A 20952-nucleotide genomic window follows, 5' to 3' on the forward strand; every position below is an offset into this window, starting at 1 on the left:
ATAAATCCATGTATACATATAAAATAGTTATTGAATATGTGCCCTTTGATTCTCTGCCATTCAATATTGAGCTTATGAATAAGTTTATATGTTCTGAAATAGTTTAGAATACGTTAAAGTATCTTTTATGAAAAAAAAACGGTGTTATGCTTTTTCCATAAAAGATATTTACTTCTATTATTGCTATAATTAAATGTATGAATATAATATAGGTTATTTTATTAAATTCCAAATATTTATGTGCTTCCAGTTGCCAAAAAAAACATTACTAAAATTTAAATGGAAATTGAAATGTTATCAATATGTAAAGCCAAATCTATTAGGTGATACTTACTACAAAACGATTAACTTGATGCCGGGGTCGAACAGTTGACTTGCATTCAACGTTTTTCATATTTTCAAAACGCTCGCGTATTCTGTAATTGTTTGAAGTGCCAATTTAAATGATTTTGATAAGTGATAATTGAATCTTACGCCTTTGCGCTTTCTATTGTTGAATCATCAGAGACTTGTTCTGAATAGATATCCACATAGCCCTGCATTATGTCACGCTTGATCTCGTTTGCCTGCCATTTTTCGAATTTGGCGCGCAGTTGCTTAGCCCGAGCTGCGTTCTGTGCCTTGATGAATATAATTAATTATTATTTGTGTATTTGAAAATTGAAGTTAGAAGTTTTTAAGAATACAATATATATTAGCATACGATCCTTGGATTAAAAATGTCATGTCCAAAAGAGCAAAGTTATATCTTCAACAATTTTAAAGCTGGTAATCTCCATTAATGTGTGTGACTATAAAAAAACTTCGAATACATATAAAAAAAAATTTGCTTTACATTTGTTTTGTTTACAGATCATCTATCATCTATCAAACGTTTTTTATATATACTTTTTTGATGTTTAGCGAATTAAAAGAAACTATCTCTAATATTTTTAGTGCAACGATCGTTAGGTTTAAATTAACTGCAGCCATTGTGCAATAATTGTAGTTGTTTTTCAACCGGTAACAAGTATTTTTAAAGATCTCCTTACCTCTCTGAGCGCTTCATCTCCATTATCTGAATTTAAGTTTACAATTTCTTTATCGATTTCGTCATCATAATCGGAATCATTCTCCTCATCGTCGTCATCGTCGTCCTCCTCCTCTTCGCTATTTGATTTATCATAAAAGTTCCGTCTATCTCCCGCTGGTGGAGGCGTGAAACATTTAAGAGGTCTGGGGCTGTTGCAGGTAGCATTCAACGATTTGTTCTGCTCCATTTCACGAAACTTATTCAACATTGTTGACGTGGTCTGCGTTTTCTGGAGCACATTATCGTGAAAGTTCTGTTTAACCAACTCAATATCAGATTCGGAATCGGGTGATGGCATTTTAACAACACCTTCACGAGGCGGCGTAATACGGAATTGACGCTTGTCTCCATCTTTTGGACGATACGTTTCGAAAAATTTAAACTTTTGACTTAGCTCGGCTGTGGCGACTTTGATATCCTCCGCTTTTGTGTCACATTTTATCACATCCATGGCGGAGCTCTATATATATGTAAATATACGTATATAATTAATAATTAAACGCATTCATACTTACATCGGAAAGCAGATGACTTTGACTCGAACATTTGTTCAGAGAGATAGACGGACTTCTTTGAAAATCACATTTGACATTCGTATTTGATGCCATGTTTGCATCTAACTCTATAAAGATGCTGCGCGACTTTTTACTTATAGCTTAAATGAAATATATAGATATATATTCTATGTGATATACATTTCCTATGTTATAATATTTAGTTGGTCCTATTTTATTTATCTTTTATTGTCTTTGTCAACATCTTCATTCTACTCTTACCAGATTCAAAGACATCCGCATCCTCCGACAGCCCTGTCCCATGGCCGTTATAGCCATTCAATGCTCTAGACTCATTGTCCTTGTCGTTGAACATTTGTCCTTTTTCGAAACGCTCCTTAATGGAACGAGCTGCTCCGCCAATTTCAACATCCGGCTGTTTGCCGATAGATGTGATAGCCTGCTCGGATTCTGCGACTGCCTGTTGATACATTTCCTTGATTTTGGCCTGCTTGCCCATGAAGAGTCTAGAGCGTATATTTTGGATTTCTTGTTTTCGTTCTTCGCGGCGTTCTTCTTTAGACTGCATGCTGCCCTTTTCGAATCTAGTCTTAATATCGATCATGGCATCGCCAAGACCTACAGGCCGCTCCTTTTGAGTGTTTTTTTTCGAGCGTATCAAGTCAGCATCCTCATCTTCTTCACCTGGCTCATCATCGTTCTCGTTCAATGCTCTATTTTCATAATCGACATCATTTGGTCGATACTTCGTTAGAACGGACTTGGTGCGCTTAATCACTGGACGTTGCTCCAATAGCAACTGTTCCTCTTTAAGCTTATTTTGTTCCACATTCTCAAATAGTTCAAATCTTGAACGAACGTTCAATTGATGAAGTTCATCAAGTCCTAGGTCTGGCTTATCCGATGCTTGCATGCATAAATAAATAAAAAATTAATAACATGGGAGTTCCACATTTTTTCTAATGACCGATTAATCCGATTGAATGGCTGAGCCTGCTGGCTGGCAAATACTTTTAATGTCATATCGATATTCTTTAAATTTAATTTTTTAAAAAACCTACTACTACTCTTATAGGGGTTTCGCTGAGATATTAATAGTTTATATTCAATGAAGTATATATATATCCTTGATCTATACGGAATGGTGAGGTGAGTCTATCTACTCATCGGCTCCACATGTGTTGACTACAAAAGCTACTGACTTGATATTTTAAATGTATACTTCTGTATAGACTGTGAATTTGCACTGAATTTGTAATTTTCTTCGATTCCTTATCCCATTTCTTTGTTATCGATCATGTTACTTTGGATCTTAGGATACCTAGATGATGAATACCTAGATTTCGACAATTTCGGTCTTTGTATACCTCCTCCGTTCCTACCAAAGTACAGCAAAAACGTAATTATTGTGCTTTGACCAATGCTTACATCTGAGTGTCATTATTTCATTTATAAAAAAGTTAAAATTAATTTCCCATAGTAAACAACAAATGATTTGCATTCCTTCACGAACAGAAGCTTTAACAAGTATAAAAATAGTTACATCTGCTTAACTTACCACGAACTACATCCGGAGGTAGCTCAACTGGTTGGCTCTCACGTATAATAAGCTCCGTTTTGCGTTGCTTCGGCTCTTCGGCCTGTTCAACGACCTTGGGAGCAAAGAGTCTGAAGAATATGAGTATGAGTTTTGCATATACATATAAATAAAAGAGCATCTGGTAAGTACTTACAACTTAAAATGTACATTGCAGTAGAGATCACCTTCGTGACTCTGGTAATTGTCGAACCTAAGGAGGTGAGTATGTAAATAAAAATTGCAATTGTTGAGGCAAATATATGTTTTTTGCTCCTACTGACACACAAAATGAATGTTGTACACCCTTATCGGATTGAAAATCTGAATTCAGAATATAAAGGTTTCGAGAAAATGTTTGTAACATTCAGAAAGAAGGTTAACCGATTCCTAAGTCCACTTGGCTATCTTCGTCTATCCGTCTGGCTGTGTGTCCGGCCGTTTTATCGATAATATTCGATCTTTGCCTTTATTTTTAAGCGTTGATTGATTGAATCGCTACAAATCTAGAGACTCTAAACTTAATGTTTTCATCGTCTTTGACCAGAGATTGCTAAGTGAATCTTCTATTTAATAGTGAATCTTAATGGACCTATAAACTATGTGTTCCAATGATTGTTTTGACGAATTTAGCTTATGAGTTACTTGTTTATATTAAGATAACACATAGCCGGTTTCAGGTACGTACTTTAATTGTTTGGAGCAGCCTTTGCATCGCAAGCAGGATTTATGGTAGATAGCTTTGTCAGATTTGAACTGAACAATGACTTCTTCCATTTTATAGACCGGTTTTGAGCAAAGTTTGCAATTGGTTTGCTGCTCATCTTGCAGGTTCTAAAGACAAAACATAATATTTAACATTAATAGGCAATATATTTATATATATATTTAATTCTGCCCGTTTAAGCGCGTGTGAATTGATTAAATTTTAATCATGGTTCAGTAAAATGTTTGGATTAATAAATGATTTGCTTACACTGAAGATTTGTTGAGCTTTACTTGAATCACTTGAACGTACATGGATAAGGTTTCGCTTTTGAAGGGCATCAAATTTGTTGAAACTGCTTTTCTATAAAATATTTAAAAAGTATAATTTGAATTGGGAATTATCAGTATAGATATTCTGTAAAAATACTTAAAAGTACTTAAACAAGTAAAAAATCTCTAGTCGGGGTGCCCGACTAGGAGACATCCTGATCCCAGTCCAATATTATTTTTAATATATTCCATAGTTTGTATCGAGTATTAAAAAAACCAACATTACGACACCAAGATTCGAACCCACTTTTTCTACGCAATGCTCATCAAGACTACCAACACTGCCGCTTCATAATTTAAAAATAAAAAAAATTTCCCTTTGCCGCCAGGCTCGAATCCATAGATTATTTCTTCTCCTCTACCATCAAAGCCACTGCTTGAGCAAAGAATTGCAAATCTCAACTTAGGTAGCAGCTGAAAATTCAAGCACGATGCAATCGCTATTTCGATTTGTATAATAAAACAGAATGCAGGCATTTGAATGTATATGAAAAATGCGTACGATTGGTGATGCTTGATATGTGCTTTGCAAATTGACCGAACGTTGTGTTTAATAACTTATGTTTTACTTGATATGCGCCTACTATACATGGACCTACAAAAATCAAGTCTTTAGTTCACACATATGAATAGACAAACAGGGCTCAATCGACTCGGCTTGTCATCCTGATCAAGAATACATATACTTTTGGGGTCTACCACGTGCTATTTTCCCTGTTACATACACTTGCACAAAAGCATTATACCCTGATTGCCCATGGGATCAGGATCAGGGTTCAAGGAAAAATATACGAAAAAATACATCGGGCCACTTCACACTTTATGTACGATATGTTGGCGAACTGACAAATTCAAAACGAAAGCGCCAGCAATTCAATCACAATTGCTATGCTATAAATAGAATTTGATAAAGAATGCACGCCTTTTCATGTGTGTGTGCACATGCTTATAGCAAATGCGTGCGCTTTTTCTAAGTGCCACCCGATTTTGCGAATTACCCTCTTTCTTCAATAGCTTTAATGTTACTTAACGGATTTACATGAATGTGTTAACATATGAACTACATAGTTTATTGAATATGCAGCTTTTTGAATAATTTCATTCATATACTCCAATTGAAGCCTGTATCCAGAATATAAGAAAACCTTAAATTGTACAAATAACACATATAGGTTTAAAAATCTTCAGCTCGATAATAATTTGATGCGATTTCATGGAAACGGCTAAGGCTATTTTTTATGTTAGCTTAATCCGTGTAGGCTTTAGGTGAAACTATAAAAGTTTTAAGTATATAAAGTGCAGCCAGATACGAGATATATATATATATATATATATATATATATATATATATGCAGCCAGATACGAGATATATATATATATATATATATATATATATATATATATATATATATATATATATATATATATATATATAATATAATAATAAATATATGACAAAAATTATAAATAAATATTTATGCGTATACAATTAAAAAAGAAATATATATATATATATATATATATATATATATATATATATATATATATATATATATATATATTAATATATTAATTGGGGTTTCACCGTTTTATTCCGATCAATTTGAACTTACCACAGATATATTTTGATTATCGTGTACGCATTTCTTCGATTTTTTCGACTTTGATTTTTTTTTTTCAACTGTAACATTTGAATCATTTGCATTATTAACTGATAATTTATCGCTATTTGGCGAATTTGGCGATTTTGGTTTGGCGGATGCGTCGCCTTCCGAAACGTTCTCTAAAATTAAATTTGTTGTCGATTCCAAATCCAAGACTTTCGTATCCACTAGTGTCTCCATTTTCGAATTAGTTTTCGTTTTCCTTGATGTTGCTGTTGCTGTTGCTGTTGCTGTTCTTGTTTTTACTGACTTTGAAACCAAATGCTCTTCCTCGGCGTTAATAACAGTCTTCATCTATATATAATATTCAAAATATCAGCGTAATTTAAAAACTCTGGAAACAAGGTTTCTATAAATCTATTTCAAGAACAACAAATTTAAAGACTTAAAGAGAGTAATTACGATTTGTCTATTGTACAACATTCGCGATATAAAGAAATTACGTTGTAAGAAATGTAGGACTTATATATATATATATATATATATATATATATATATATATATAAATATTTATACTTTGACTCAGTAAGTCGTCCCAAGATACCATGTGCACATATGTACATATTTACTTAATAGCCTGTATTATACATAGAAGTAACTATATTAAGAAATCTCCAATATCGGCAATATTCATCATATGTGCAATCATTAGAATATTATAACACATATTAATTATTTTGTTGTCTGTAGTAGTAGTTGTATGGCTTAAAACTAATGCAAAACTTAAAAGAATATATATTTCCATTTTATATAATATATTTTCCCATTTTTAATCGGTTCATACAATAAAGATGCATGTGTGAAATTTAATTTTAACTGTTCATTCATTGGTCGATTCGTCAACCCGATCATATATAATTATATATACATATAAATATATATATATATATATATATATATATATATACTTTATGGGGTCAGTCTGCCAATCCAATTGTGGCTCTCTATATTCAAACATTGGCCCCAAACCATTACATACTAAAATTATATTTTCTATAGGTTCGGGGTATAAGAAATAAGAATGTTGCAGTCGGGTTACGTCGACAGAATAATACTACTCGATACATCTTAAGGGGGAGCTTGCATTGACTTAACTGCCAAATTTGAAGAAATATATAAGCCACATATTTTGCGGGCATTGTACAAATGAGCTTATGTTCAAAATTCTAGTGTGTAGCCTCAATAGTGGCGGAAATAATTGGGTTCATTCGGACAGAGTGATATATGGACGGACATCAAAACGGACATTGTACAAAGACATTTCGTGAAAGAGTTAATTTACAATATGTGCATGTAAACAGAAAAGGATTATGTTGTGAACTAAATCAAATTTTACTATACATATAAATACCTATTCAGAACAGACGAGATATTTCTGAAAATAAACAAGCGAATATTATTTACATATTATATTTGTGTGAATATCTATGTTTACCTGAGACCTAAATGCACTTTTAAATATGTATATAAAAATCTGTCCGTGTGTGCTTGTGTGTATACACACTTGTGCCTATATAAAAATACGATTTCGTCCGGAATTTGGACACACAATATGTACATACACACGTGTGTGGCTACATTAATGGTATACACTTGTGTCCGAATACCGCAGATAATAATGCAGAAAGATAGAGAGAGAGGGCTAGACAAAGGTGTGATTGAGATTTAGTGTGCTAGTAGAACGACAGATGCATCCGCTCAAAAAAAAAAACACGATGCAATTTTAACATGGTTTATCACTTTTGCAGAATAAAAAGTTTATAACGGGTGGTTTTTTAGCTCCCAAAGCATTATAAAAATATAATTTGTTTACATAAGTTAAAGTCAATTTTTGGGCTGTATATCTTAAGTATTATAGAAAAATGTTATCTATACTTGTACACATTTAGTATGTTTATATTATTGGAATTGTTGTATAACTTAAAATGATCTATATTGCATTTATTCGAATATATGTATATGCACGATTGGCTAACCTTAGTTGAAGTTTCGAAATCTAAGGAACTCTTCCTTCTATAATAAAATTTAAGTTCTTTATATTTAACTTTTTTGCTGATCCAAACTTTCTTCTTGCAAATTCCACAAAAGACTGACGCATCAGATTTTCAAAATGATGAACGCAGAATTCAATGGTAGCACAGAGCGTATTTTTAAAGCTTTGCCACTGCTCTATATAAATACTTATATAGATATAGTATATATATATATATATATATATATATATATATATATGGGAGCTTTTAATATTGTTTCTATATATACCGGCAAAAAGTTCAGAAAAGAAAATTAAAAATATTTTGACTTTTTAGAACCGAAAATTGTATACCTTTATTGTATTAGGTTTTGTTATAGTAGAGTATATTAAAGCTAAATGTTGTAAATCTTTATTATTGATCCAAAACTAATATTTTCAAAACTCTTTAAATAATTTTTAAAACTCAACATAAACTGTAAATTTTGCATAGTTCGAACATATTCGTATGCGTTCCATATGTGAAAATTGGATTATATAGTACTTACCAGTTGCCACCTATATATACAGTTAGAAAAAACTGAATAAAAATTTTTTTTTGTTAATTTTAACACTTTATTTAAACGGTGAAATATTCCAGGTTTGTCTTTTATTTTCAATATTTTATATTTATGCGCGTATAAACATTTTCATAATGCAAACTTAGAAGTAAAAGAAGTTAACTGAAATATGCGACAAATAAAGGAAACTAGTAATCAAAAATTTTAGTTTTAAAATAAATAAATAAATAGATTCAAAAGTAATCAAAGTTTAAAATAAAATGCTACTCATAATTCGATTGTTAAATTATGTAATTCTAATTTTTTTTACCATCATAATTTCTATAATTCACTTTGAAATATTAATGACCATATTGTTATTGTAGTGTTCAAGAACTAATCATTAGATAGATTTTTAATTTACAAGGTTCTTACTCTCCTTTATAAAAAGTCATTGTCAGATGAGAAATAAAGATCTTAGCATATAGATAATTAAGCTGATTGGGAATTCCCAAATCGAGTATTATTTTATGCTTGAAATACTGATAAAAAAAAAAAAACAATAAGGTAACATGGAAGATATACATATACACAAACACACACGCATATATATATATATATATATATATATATATATATATATATATATATGATGAATTTATTTCATTAATATATATATATATATATATATATTAATGAAATAAATTCATCAAATGCCTGACTATATATAGTTGGTACGATTTTAAGTATGAATATAAGTTTATGGAAATAACGCTTACACACACAACTGCACAATGTCTCGTAAGTAATAATGATTAAAAGCAATTATAATGGTTTAGTAATTTCTGTAATGCCACTAGTTTTTATTTAATTTAGCCTGCTTGAGATCTTTGCCTCCTCCTGTGCATGTGTATGAGTGTTTATATATATATATATATATATATATATAACAAATAGGAGTTTATGATTAAAGTCTATCACTTGTAATGGCAGTGTGTTGTTAATTTTATATAGACTAACAACAAACAAACACCGCCCTAAGCCTTTCGATGCATGTCAATAAATTTTTCCATATTCTGTTAAATATCCTTGGATGGTGCTTTTATCATTTGTGCGTGTGGGAGCAAATTGGCATTTGATGGCCTATTATTGGTTGCCTTATCAATTGTATTAGCATTATATGCTTTATAGCAATCCATATCGAAGTTAATTGTAGTAAGTGTCGAATCAGCTGTTAAAGTGGGCGTTGAGATTGTAGTTGCTTCTGACAAGCGCGTCAAGGATTTGGTGGCCCCTATTAATGAATTGATTGTGGATAAACCTGTATTTAAATAAATACATTATTAAATAGTTAATTTAACGGAGTGATTAAAAACTTTATTTTACATTACATTCAGATCCGTTGACAGAAGTATGATTTAAGAACGAAGATGGATATCCACGGCTATCCAAGGAATCATCTAATGGTGACTTATCTAATGTAGAAGACTTTACGCTCGTTTTGCTTATGATGTCTGCCAATAGATCAACTGGCAGTGACGCATTACTAACTGGAGATGACGTTGCAACAGCTAGATGGTTGCTGCCATATTTTAAATCTGGAATGCCAAATCCAACATGATTAACGCGTCCACTGCAATTGCTATTCTCTCTTTCGGAGGCGGCCGATCCTCCTGTTGAGACAGTTTCATTACCGCAACTCGTTTTTATACCTAAAAGCAGAGTAAATTATTAACAATCAGAAATTTACATATACGGACAGGACGAGATTGACACGGCTATTAATCCTGATCAAAAGTACATATATATTATGAGGCAACGATTTTTTCAGCGTATTAATACAACTTAAGGTTTATGGAAAAAAAACAGTAAAAGTAGTTTTAAAAATGTACCCGTCACTGGTGATTGGTCACCACTAATACTTCCTCGCCCACCACCTCCTCCAGTATTTCCTCCTCCTGCGCTACTGGAACCATCCCCTGCCCCGCCGCTGGTGCTGCTTGGAGGTCTAGGCAAACGACGACGTAACCATGGATGCTTCAGGGCTTCAGAGGGCGTTAATCTTTTTTCTGTATCCCATTCCAAACAGCCACGAATAAAGTTTAGAAATAGTGGATCCTTGCAACCGTCTAGTGCCTTTGACAGGCTCTTCGAGCATGGCGGCCCACGTGGTTTTCCCCGCCGCGACTGCCCACCAACTAAAACGACCATTCCATCGGGCATGGTGCGGACAGTACAGTAACGTGGATACCCCTTTGGACTGAAGAATGTCTTCGCTCGCTTTGAGTTCACCAATAACGTTTTGCTTGGCATACCAAGCACTTCGATGATGCACGCCAACTGATCGCTCTCATTTTCTCCAGGGAATAGTGCGTGCCCAGATAGAAGCTCAGCAAGAATGCAACCGAGAGACCACATATCAATAGCTCTACCATATTTTGCGCCCAAAATAACTTCTGGTGCGCGATAAAATCTTGACTGTATATATGTGTAAACACGCTGGCTTTCAAAGCACGACGATCCAAAATCGATAACCTAAAAAAAACATATTTGTATGTATATATTACTCGAAAAACAGTTTACTTATTACCTTAATACCCGAACGACCTTGTTGCTTAAGTAATACGTTCTCTGGCTTCATATCGCAATGAATTATCTCATTCTTGTAAAGTGCATCCAGGCATTGAAGCAGAGAGTGAGCAAATTTACGCACCAATTGCAAACTGAAACCCTTAAAGCCATTTTTTTTAATCAGTTCATACAGATTAATGCTAAGCAACTCGAATGTGATGCATGTGTGATTTCGAAAGGCAAAATAATCATACATGTGTATAATATTCATTGTGTTGTACTTGTCGTGGCGCCGCAAATGATGTAATATACGTATTTCCTCTTGTGCCTGTCGATGAAAACGCTTCTCGTTGCGCACTATCTTTAATGCAACATGTTCGTGTGTCTTATGATCATATGCCTTAATTACTTGACCAAAGCTACCTTTGCCAATTATTTTCAGCATTTCATAGCGATAGGCAACATGATCATGTGGAATATGTATATAGGCGCCCTGTTCATTGTCATAATCTGAATTGTTTGGTCCATAAATACCCGGGCGTTTTTTTGCATTGGCGCCAATAAAATAAATCTGCGGATAGGCTAAGATTTCGGTTCGTTCATATGGGGTCAATTTGTGCATATACAGAATCATAACTTGCTGCGGCGATACAACCAATGCCTTTGGCTTATCCTGCAATGCACTCTTCTGCTGACCCGACATTATGATTTGCTCGTGAAATGTATAATGTTCGTTGGCCGATGGTATGACAGACTTCTGATGCTGCGATACCAAAGCGAGCGAATCAACAGCCGCTGCATTCAACGACAATTCTTTCCGCGGCAATATTGGCGATGCTTCCAATTTCGGCCTGACAATTGAATTCGGCAGAGAACTCGCTAAAAACAAAAAAAAAATTAAAACGATTATTTATTTAAAACGAATATTTATATTTATATTTATTTATATTGTTTGTAGGATTTGAAACTATAAATTACAATTTTCAGTATCAGGTAGGAAAGCCTTATTAGGGAGTGCCCGACTAGGAGATAAACTGAACCCTGGGGAGAGCTATTACACTCATTCTACTCATCTTTCATAATAAACAACACATGTACGTAAGAATGCGAATACTAACTGGTCCCTTTTTATACCCAGATCCCATTTTACAGGCAGAAGGAGGCGTGGCAGACCCCAAAAAGTATACTCTTGATCAGGACAAGCCGAGTCGACTGAGCCCTATCCGTCCGTCTGTCCGTATGTGTGAACGCATCGATCTCAGCATATATAAGAGCTAGCGGCTTGAAATATTCGATAGCTATTTCCATTTAATTGTTATCGAATAAAAACATGACCGAAATGCAGTTCATAAATTTTATCTCTTACGTCTTAAGAGCTACAGCCTTCAAATTTTGATACCGGCTCCAAATTTCCCCAAATTCTTTTAATTTAAGTTCAGTTGGAAATAGGGCCATTTTGTGAAGGCGTTTGCATCTCTACCAAGCCAATAAAATCAATTGGAGATCATATGGTGGAGAGCATTTGCTTTTCATCAAAATCCATTAATTAAAACAGAAGTAATTAAACAAAAGGTTTGGCCAATTTGCAAAGCACATGTCAGCAACGCCAAGCGCATTCATTTTTCCTATGCGTGAGCACACATGCATTCAAATGCGTGTATTCTTTTCTATTCGAAGAATCGAAATTGCAATTAAACTGTGCTTGAATTATCAAAATGGCAACTGCATTCGCAAGCAGAGCAGTGGCTGCGTTGGTAGAGGCAGTGCTCGTAAGCGGTTAATCTATGGGTTCGAGCCTATCGGCGGAGGAACATTTTTTATTGTTTGTTTTTTTTTTTTTATTATATTGTGGCGGTATTAGTAGATTTAATGCACGTTGCGTAGAAATGGTGGGTTCGAATCTTGCTATCGTAATATCGTTTTATATGTTTTATTTTGAATACTCGATACAAACTACGGAAAATATGAAAAAAAAAAAATGCAGATAGAACTGGGATCAGGGTATCACCTATTCGAGCACCCCGACTAGAGCTTTCTTACTTGTTTTTTTTTTTTAAGAAAATGTAATTGTTGAAAAACTTTTGTTCAAGTTGAGATTTCTTAATTAAACTAGCTTTTGTAGTATACGACATCACTGGACAAGCAAAAATTGCTATTGACTAAGCTCTTCGCCCTTATCAGATTATAACTATTTATAGCCAGTGCATTCGATATTCCTAATACAAAGAAAAAAATTTGGTTTATTATCCATTATTGATATTTCTGTTTATTTGCCTTTAAGTAAATCTTCGAAAAGCCGAAAACTATCATTATAAATAGCATGGAATTCATGTATTAAGTAAATAAGGTCAGACTCTTACCTTGAATAGATTTTGAGACTCCAGAAGCATCTTGAGTTGAGCTATCGCCAATATAAGTGCTTATTTCATGTGGAATTGGCAGTTGTTTCGCATGTTGTTGTTTACGCTCCTGAAGTATTACTGCCGATCCATAACTACTATTGAAATTGAATGGAACTACTGTACAGGAGTGAAGTGATAAGCTATTTGGATTCATTTGACCACTGCCACTTCCATCTATTCCACAGGCGGTTTGCTGATTTTGTGACATACTAATTTTTAGCATGGCGGGTGAAACGGATTTTTCGATTTGGATATCAATGGAAGCTGCCTCCAAGTTACTTGTAAAAGTGCTCGCATCTCGGATTGCGTTCGTTGCCGCCAATTGAGAATTATGTTTAGTCTGTTGCTGTGAGCCAACCATATTATTGTTTAGCTGTATATTATAATCGAAATGATTTAACGTCCTGTTATTATTATTACTCGTGTTATTATTATTTCGACAATTTACCCTTGTTACGCTTTGGTTATTGTTTGCAGTTCCAATAATTGCCGTTTCTTCAGTGACTATTTCACTATTACTTAAGAATTTTTGGCTTTTATTTTCATCAACATTGTTTAAACTGGAGCCGAGTTGCAGCGTGGAGTATGGGGCTTTTGTTGGTGGTGTAGGTAGTTGTGATAGGCGGCCGAGGTTCTGCTGCGAATTAGTAAAATTGTTCAACGGTTGCTGCGCTTGCTGCGATCTATATGATGACAATGACATTACTAAACGAACTGAGCTCGCTGGCAACAAATTTGAATTAGATTGGTATTCTTGACTTAAAATATTCTCAAAATCGTGAGCAGTTATGTCCTCCAATGTTTCAAATGCCGTACCATAACGTTCGCTATGTGGTGACGAATCATCAATGGATGATAGTTGGCTTTGTATTGAAGCTTGACGAGTTAGTTGCCTACGAGCTTTATTCGATACATTTGACTGTAAATGAGTGCAGCTTTCGCTATTGTGGTCTACATCCTCGTCAGATTCGAGATTTAGTTCAGATTCATATGAGTCAGGTTTTGTATCTGATGGAAATAAGTTTTGTATTTCAAAGTTTCGCTCCGAATCTCCATTTCTTTCGTCCAGTAGTCCCGCAGTATCGATTTCTAACGAAGATTTATGTCTGGCAACAGCATCAATTAGCACCGATGGTGTTGTTAGGCAAAATAAATTGTTTTCCAAAGGCGATGGCCAACATATGTTCCGTTCGTTTCGTGGCCAAATGCACTTCTTTATAGAACTAGCTTGTATATGATTTTGATTTTTCACCGATTTAGCGGTTCGCGTCACAGGTGGATTTCGTCGTCGCCTAGCATATTCTCGATCGTCACTAAATGAGGTCTTAGTCAATTTATGAGTTCTGTTCTCTAATTGTTCTTTCTCATTGTTAAAGTAAATGCTCAAATTTTTATAATTTTGATCAATCGTACATTCGGTTAGGGTCGGTGTTTCGCATCTTCGATGAACAGGTCCGAATTCAGACTGTGGATTGCGATAGTTCAGATAATTGGATGCATCTGCAACATTCGATCTACCCAAAATCTGGCTTTTTCGTGCGTATTTTAAATGCACATCCGTTGAAAACCTTTTAGTTGAGTTGGCAACGTCCTTATTATTCGACGACCCAGGGCGAATTTTCAGATAATTCTTTATTTCTTCGGATTCCGTGTCCCTATTGATTTGCCGCCCGCAAAGCCCGCTTAAAATATTAAAACTGAATACATTTTTAAGCGAACTTCGGTCTTTGCTTTGAAATGTGCTCTCTTCTAGGCTTTTACTTCTCTTTGTTGCACTTAAATTATTTTGGCAATTACTTTGTTCCCACATCCAACAATAATAAAACTCTGTGCGTGTTGTGTGATACTTTGTTGCTACTACAGTTGCTGGGCCTGTTACTCATTGTGGTTAGCACTATAAATTAATTGATATATTTGCATTATGCTCACATATTATTGACGATTCGAAAGAAGTCTATGATATACAATTATGCTTTTATGTAGTTCTGAATTAATTCCAAGCGGCATTTGACACAAAATACGTCTACACGTACTCATGCAACTTTTCGCTACAATAAAATACTACTAATTCACTTTTGAGTATTTGTGTATCGATATATCGACATATCAACATCGATAATACACATATATATGTGCATACAATTTTATAAAACGTAAAGTGCGAAAACTAGAATACATACATATGGCATGCACGTATACATGCCATAACAAATGTATTAAAGTGGAGCTTTTGCGCCGAATATTACGGTGTATCTGTCACATACAAACGATTTATTTTCTCAAATATATCTATACTTCTGTGAGCCTAACATTTATAATTTAATACAATATCAACTTAAAACTGACTGACCAAATTTCATTAATAGGATACGGTGTGGAAAGTACACATTTTTATATGGTCACACACGGTTCTATAGTAGCGTTGCCACTGCTCCAAAATTAGTGTTGTCGTCTGCACTTATCGATGAGTTAAATCGACAATTATTAATATTGTATTATATTTCCTAAATTAAATAAAGCAAAATCAGTATTGTCAAAATCGAATAGGTCTCATATTAAATATATCAAAATTGCGTATTTCGACGATTTTGGAACCCCATTTCCCAAAATTATTGTAAAATATATTTTATCAGAAACTTATTTATCGAAAAGTCGGTAGTGACAGTTAAGCTTAGAAAGTACACACCATGAATAATCGGAAATTGCAAAAAGTTTTTAAATAGTTCTTATACAAATTGTTCAATCCTTTGGCAAAATATTGTAAAGTCCGAAAGTAGCTGAGAAAAAAATGTATTTAAAATTTTAAGATAATAGAAATTAGGCAACCATGCTCCATTAACTTGTATATGACTGTTGTCGACATCGATAAAAACCACCCCAAACCATTTCCTTCGAATCTGGTTAAGCTGGGACTGCGAAATTTTAATATAATGATAAGTAAACTAGTTTTAAAATAATTAAGATAGTGATTCTAAAAATGTAAGTGTATGATGTATAGTTCTTAAAAATACTCGTTGAAATTAGTTCTAACATTATGTACTGACTTTAGAACTTACATTTAGAGAAAGTGGAACAAACACGTATACATATATACTATATATCATATATATATATATATATATATGTGTGTGTGTGCGATGGTTAATCTCCTACCACTAAGAGGGTTGTAAGTGTGTGAATTGATTGTTTTACTGTCAGTACAAGATATGTGTTGTGTTAATGTGAAGAAAAAACAGTTAATAGCATAAATTATTAACAAATTGTACGTAAATATACAAATTGTACGCACTGCTTCAGCAAAAGGGTTGACCAATTAGCAGTCTCCAAGCTCTCTACATGTTCCACCCTTATTAGTAACACATGGTTGGAACTGGTTCAAGGTGAGATGAGGTTGGGGTTTTTTGAACACTCTGGCATAGTCAACTTTTTTTGCGAGCCCACATAACAGACTTATATGACAGAATCCACGTTAGTATATCTGTATACATAGATTTATATACAAATATATGTCAGCTGTATATACATATATAAAGATTTTTATACCTTTAACATCGAAAATTGGTAATTTGGTCTATTATATTTTTATGATAATGTAACAAGCAAGAAGACTATAGAATATATATGCATATTCGTACTCAGAATCACATATGCCAAATCTTAAAAACTTTCAATTTTAAATATATATATTCTAACATTTATTATTATTTTACATTTTTGATTATGTGGAGGCTTTTATGAAGGAATATAATTATTTTCGTTTCAACTTTCTCCATAAATAACATAAAGAACAAAAGTTATTCGAACTAATCTTTTATAATAAATTCAAACGCAGTCACATAGACTGTACAGTAAGTGGAGTGCGTGTTTATACGTGCGTATTAATCAGTCGCAGACTCCCGACTAGAACATGCATTTTAGTTAATTCATGTCATAGAAAACCGGACATAATCAACAAACATCAAACTTTCAAGTGGTCGATGAATTTAAAATTTTATATTATTTTGATTAAAAAAGCGGCTGTACTAAATCGTCTACACACCATAAAATACGTTTCAAATATGCCTTTATAAACGCGACTAACTATTTTATAGCCTCCCAATCTCAAAAGGTTTAAGTGAGGATCGCTTTCTAACAGGCCATGATAGACCCAAGTTCTAGTGAAGAAGAAGGAGACGAAGAAACCGTTGTTAACTTACCTAATAAAGGCCGTATTGGAACTGCACATAAAACAGTCACACCAGCTGGCGGGGCTTCAGCATCGGGCCAATCGGCCATAGCTACAAATTCTGGACCAAATAATGTCCAAAATGGTGAATTTCAAGCGAGTCAAAGACCAGCAGCCTTTGTGGCTGGCAATACTCGATTTGACAGCACAAACGGAGGTGGCGGAGCTGGAGGAGTAGGGGCAGTTCTATCTAAAAATGATCAACCCCAACATGGCATAGATGGGGGTAGCCTTGAGGTACCCAACAATGGAATTCCAAGGTGTGTATATCACAAAATTCTAATTGATATTTCATATAATATTTAAATAGTAAAGAACCTTGCAGTCGGCCGCAACCGACAGAATAATATGTGTACACGGTCCAAAATAAAATGGAAAGTAAATATTTAAGAAAGGTCAACAAATTCCCCTGTCCATTAGGTATGACTATCTACCTTATCTGGGGTTGTGGCATTCAAGAGTATATATATTTTAAGCTGCAAGTATCTAGTTCTCGGCAAGTTGTAGACCTTTCACTTGCATCTCCCTTAGTGGACGGTCAGGCATAAAGACGGATACAGAGTCTTAACTAAATGTGGATCGATCTTCTAGATAAGTTATTTGGCTTGCCTTGTAGAAAATCGAGAAAACTGCTATTTCGGTTGTAGTCCGATAGTTATTTATATATTATATATATATATATTCCCGACAAGGCAGTTGAAAATCAGCTTTTGATAAACTCTAAAGATAAAAGATTAAAAGGATTAAGGTTATTATGAGCATATTATTATTTTTTTACATTAAACTTACCTTTTCTTATTGGGAAAACTAACATTTTTTAATATATATATATATATATATATATATATATATATATATATATATATACTTTTTTTGGCTCTGCTTTATCAATACAAATAAACCTATTTAAATTGGCACAAAATAAAAAAAAACCATTCCAAAAATGGATTGCAATTATCAATATATGTATATTTATTTATATATTTGATTTGAATTTGGGACTTAATTGGCTACTACTACATAACATATACAAATATAAATACATATATAATAATGTTGGGGCGCATAGAGCGAGACCAGGCCATAAGATTATTGTACAGCAACTAAGCCCGGCAGCTCATTATCATCATCAACAGCATCATAATAAATATCAAAATTAACTCTCATCATACCCGCATACAAATTTCCTTGGCCAAAAGTCTGTTGCTGTTGCTGGTGCAATCAATATATCAATAATTAAAGCTTCTGCGCACCTTCTAAGTACCAGCACGAACACCAACAACACCAACAATAACACCAACAGCAACAGCAACAGCAATAACAGCAGCAAAATCAGCAACAGTTGCTCAACAAATGAGCGACCATTTCAGACGGTAAATCCGCAAAAAAATAATAATAATCAAACGTTGCTATCGTCGTCTAGTGGCATTTCGCAAGAGACTCTCAATCAAAGTGTTGGTGGATCATCGCGCGCAAATTCTCTGCCACGCCCACTTTCGCCATCGCCATCAATTGCCAGCGATAAACATGACTGTGGCGAACTACATGTAAGTAACATTCTAACTATAATCATCAGATAAATTTATTTCGGTTATTCTTGGTCCATGTACAGGAAAAACACGAGCGCGAAGAAGAGGAACGGAAGCGACGTATTCAATTGTATGTGTTTATATCCAGATGCATATCATACCCGTTTAATGCTAAACAACCCACGGATATGACGAAAAGACAACCGAAAATAACAAAGCAGCAACTAGAGATAATCACACAACGATTTCAAGTAACATCAAACTATCTATTATTACAACTAAATTAACAATTATAATTGGAGTTATATAGAGATGTGCGATATTGCTTAGTTCGTTTTCTTACATTTTTAACTAATTTTGAGTTCAGAGGTTCATAATTTGCAAAAAAAAAATACTGTAAATAGTAGCTTATTTTTGCAATTCAATTTCAATATTTATTGCTTTGTAAAATTTGGAGAAAGTATCTTAAATATAAAATTAAATAAAACTGGATAAATTATTAACTTACGAAATTATCTTTTTTCAGGCGTTTCTAAAGGGCGAAACACAGATAATGGCTGATGAAGCTTTTCAAAATGCTGTGCAAAGCTATCACGATGTATTTCTAAAATCGGAACGGGTTTTGAAAATGGTTCAGTCCGGAGCATGCTCGCAACATGACTTCCGAGAAGTTTTTCGTAATAATATTGAAAAACGTGTCAGGTGAATGATTTAAAAAAACCGTTAATATTGTATTTTGAAATTTATTATTTATATATCATTTAGATCCCTACCAGAGATTGATGGATTGAGTAAGGAGACGGTGTTGACTTCTTGGATGGCAAAGTTCGACATTATTCTTAAGGGCAGTGGAGAAGAGGATACTAAACGTCCTTCGCGCATGCAACAATCATTGAATAGTGAACTGATTCTATCTAAAGAACAACTCTATGATATGTTTCAACAGATTTTATCTGTGAAAAAATTCGAGCATCAAATTCTTTTTAACGCCTTAATGGTAAGATACAAATATTATTATTTATTTAATTTTAATAATGTTATTTATGAGATATTATTCACACGTGCCTGACTAGAGTTTCATATAAAGTTGATTAGATGACATATATTGATTGTTAGCTATATTTAACTGCTTTTGGACTGGTAACGAGTAGCAGTAGTTCATGGCGTCAGAATGCAATAGTGCATCGAGCATACTCGATCTAACCAAGTCCGTCATTTAATTTTTAGTGAAAGCTGGAAAAAGCAGTCATTTTCTATTTATGAAACAATTTGGTGTTATATGCAAATAGTCCTACATCTATAATGAAAATCCAAAAACTTCCTCATACAATAGATTTGAATTTCTATATTCTATATTCTATTCTATTCTATTTGTTTAAACAACTAAAAACCAAAACTTTGGCAATTATATTATGCCTCTATTTACTTTTGTGGGTCGTGACAAAAAATATTATTTTCCACGGGCTTAGATCTAACAGTTAAGTAGTTAGCTTAACGCAGGCGGCCTCGAGCGTCTTTTTTTATACCCTGAGTTTGTTTCAAATATTCGATAACTATTCGCATTTAATTGTTATCGAATAAAAACATGATTGAAATGCAGTTAATAAATTATATCTCGGACGTCTTAAGAGCTAGAGCCTATATAGAGCTATTTTATGCAGTTTTGATTTTTGTTGGATTTTGGATACTGGCTCCAAATTTCCCCAAAATTTTAAAAATTTAAGTTTAGTTGGAACTGGGGCCATTATGTGAAAGCGTTTGCATTTCAACCAAGCCAATAGGATATGTAGATCATATGCTGAAAATTTCATTAAAATCCATTTAGTAAAACAGAAGTTATTAAACAAAA

The 20952-nt window shown here is 33.6% G+C and overlaps 3 protein-coding genes across 16 annotated transcripts in view; 1 reads left to right on the forward strand and 2 right to left on the reverse strand.

Annotated features, from left to right (window-relative positions):
• Positions 1–235: 235 nt before the first annotated feature.
• On the reverse strand, positions 236–7980 carry LOC111595883 (F-actin-monooxygenase MICAL3). 3 transcript variants are annotated; one of them, XM_023309811.2, is made up of 13 exons: positions 7842–7980; positions 7217–7240; positions 5815–6159; positions 4140–4232; positions 3852–3997; positions 3321–3377; positions 3146–3255; positions 1849–2493; positions 1588–1727; positions 1032–1532; positions 475–620; positions 335–416; positions 236–268 (listed from the first exon to the last, which is right to left on the reverse strand). In XM_023309811.2, exons 3-13 carry the CDS (start codon positions 6157–6159, stop codon positions 266–268), a joined length of 2268 nt encoding a protein of 755 aa, XP_023165579.2. In that variant the 5' UTR covers positions 7217–7240; positions 7842–7980; the 3' UTR covers positions 236–265. The 3 variants fall into 3 exon arrangements, with proteins under 3 accessions (XP_023165579.2, XP_023165580.2, XP_023165578.2); XM_023309812.2 differs by lacking the exon at positions 7217–7240 and having other exon boundaries at positions 4182–4232; XM_023309810.2 differs by lacking the exon at positions 7217–7240.
• A 1368-nt stretch (positions 7981–9348) lies between these two features.
• LOC111595874 (putative dual specificity tyrosine-phosphorylation-regulated kinase 3 homolog) lies at positions 9349–15448 on the reverse strand. 4 transcript variants are annotated; one of them, XM_023309798.2, is made up of 6 exons: positions 15279–15445; positions 13308–15221; positions 10967–11826; positions 10269–10911; positions 9768–10088; positions 9349–9697 (listed from the first exon to the last, which is right to left on the reverse strand). In XM_023309798.2, the coding sequence occupies exons 2-6, from the start codon at positions 15157–15159 to the stop codon at positions 9456–9458; spliced, it is 3918 nt and encodes a 1305-aa protein (XP_023165566.2). In that variant the 5' UTR covers positions 15160–15221; positions 15279–15445; the 3' UTR covers positions 9349–9455. The 4 variants fall into 4 exon arrangements, with proteins under 4 accessions (XP_023165566.2, XP_023165567.2, XP_023165565.2 ...); XM_023309799.2 differs by having other exon boundaries at positions 13308–13722; positions 13798–15445; XM_023309797.2 differs by having other exon boundaries at positions 13308–15445.
• A 414-nt stretch (positions 15449–15862) lies between these two features.
• The window catches only part of LOC111595873 (calcium-dependent secretion activator), a 32461-nt gene continuing 27371 nt past the window's right edge, over positions 15863–20952 (forward strand). For 5 of the 9 annotated variants that reach the window (XM_030225860.1, XM_023309792.2, XM_023309793.2 and 2 more), the window contains exons 1-5: positions 17080–17834; positions 18998–19121; positions 19187–19354; positions 19630–19805; positions 19869–20100. In XM_030225860.1, the coding sequence (XP_030081720.1) occupies positions 17488–17834; positions 18998–19121; positions 19187–19354; positions 19630–19805; positions 19869–20100 (1047 nt within the window). In that variant the 5' untranslated portion in view covers positions 17080–17487. Of the gene's footprint in view, positions 16329–16543; positions 16730–17079; positions 17835–18997; positions 19122–19186; positions 19355–19629; positions 19806–19868; positions 20101–20952 lie in introns of those variants that run through there. The other 4 variants (XM_023309788.2, XM_023309790.2, XM_023309791.2 and 1 more) reach the window with 4 other exon arrangements.

The sequence above is a fragment of the Drosophila hydei genome, unplaced genomic scaffold (genome assembly GCF_003285905.1).
Source record: "Drosophila hydei strain 15085-1641.00,03,60 unplaced genomic scaffold, DhydRS2 tig00008145-arrow-arrow-pilon, whole genome shotgun sequence".
Classification (NCBI taxonomy): domain Eukaryota; kingdom Metazoa; phylum Arthropoda; class Insecta; order Diptera; family Drosophilidae; genus Drosophila; species Drosophila hydei.

Bases quoted from the DNA above. Each gene is read 5' to 3' on its own strand.
- LOC111595883 (XM_023309810.2), bottom strand. From the start codon at position 6,159: ATGAAGACTGTTATTAACGCCGAGGAAGAGCATTTGGTTTCAAAGTCA. The intron at 3,256-3,320 runs GTAAGTACTTAC...CATATTCTTCAG, and splicing joins TGCAATGTACATTTTAAGTT to ACTCTTTGCTCCCAAGGTCG. The intron at 2,494-3,145 runs GTAAGTTAAGCA...TATGCATGCAAG, and splicing joins ACCTCCGGATGTAGTTCGTG to CATCGGATAAGCCAGACCTA.
- LOC111595874 (XM_023309798.2), bottom strand. From the start codon at position 15,159: ATGTGGGAACAAAGTAATTGCCAAAATAATTTAAGTGCAACAAAGAGA. The intron at 10,089-10,268 runs GTACATTTTTAA...CTCTGCTTTTAG, and splicing joins TGACCAATCACCAGTGACGG to GTATAAAAACGAGTTGCGGT. The intron at 9,698-9,767 runs GTAATGTAAAAT...ATTTAAATACAG, and splicing joins TTCTGTCAACGGATCTGAAT to GTTTATCCACAATCAATTCA.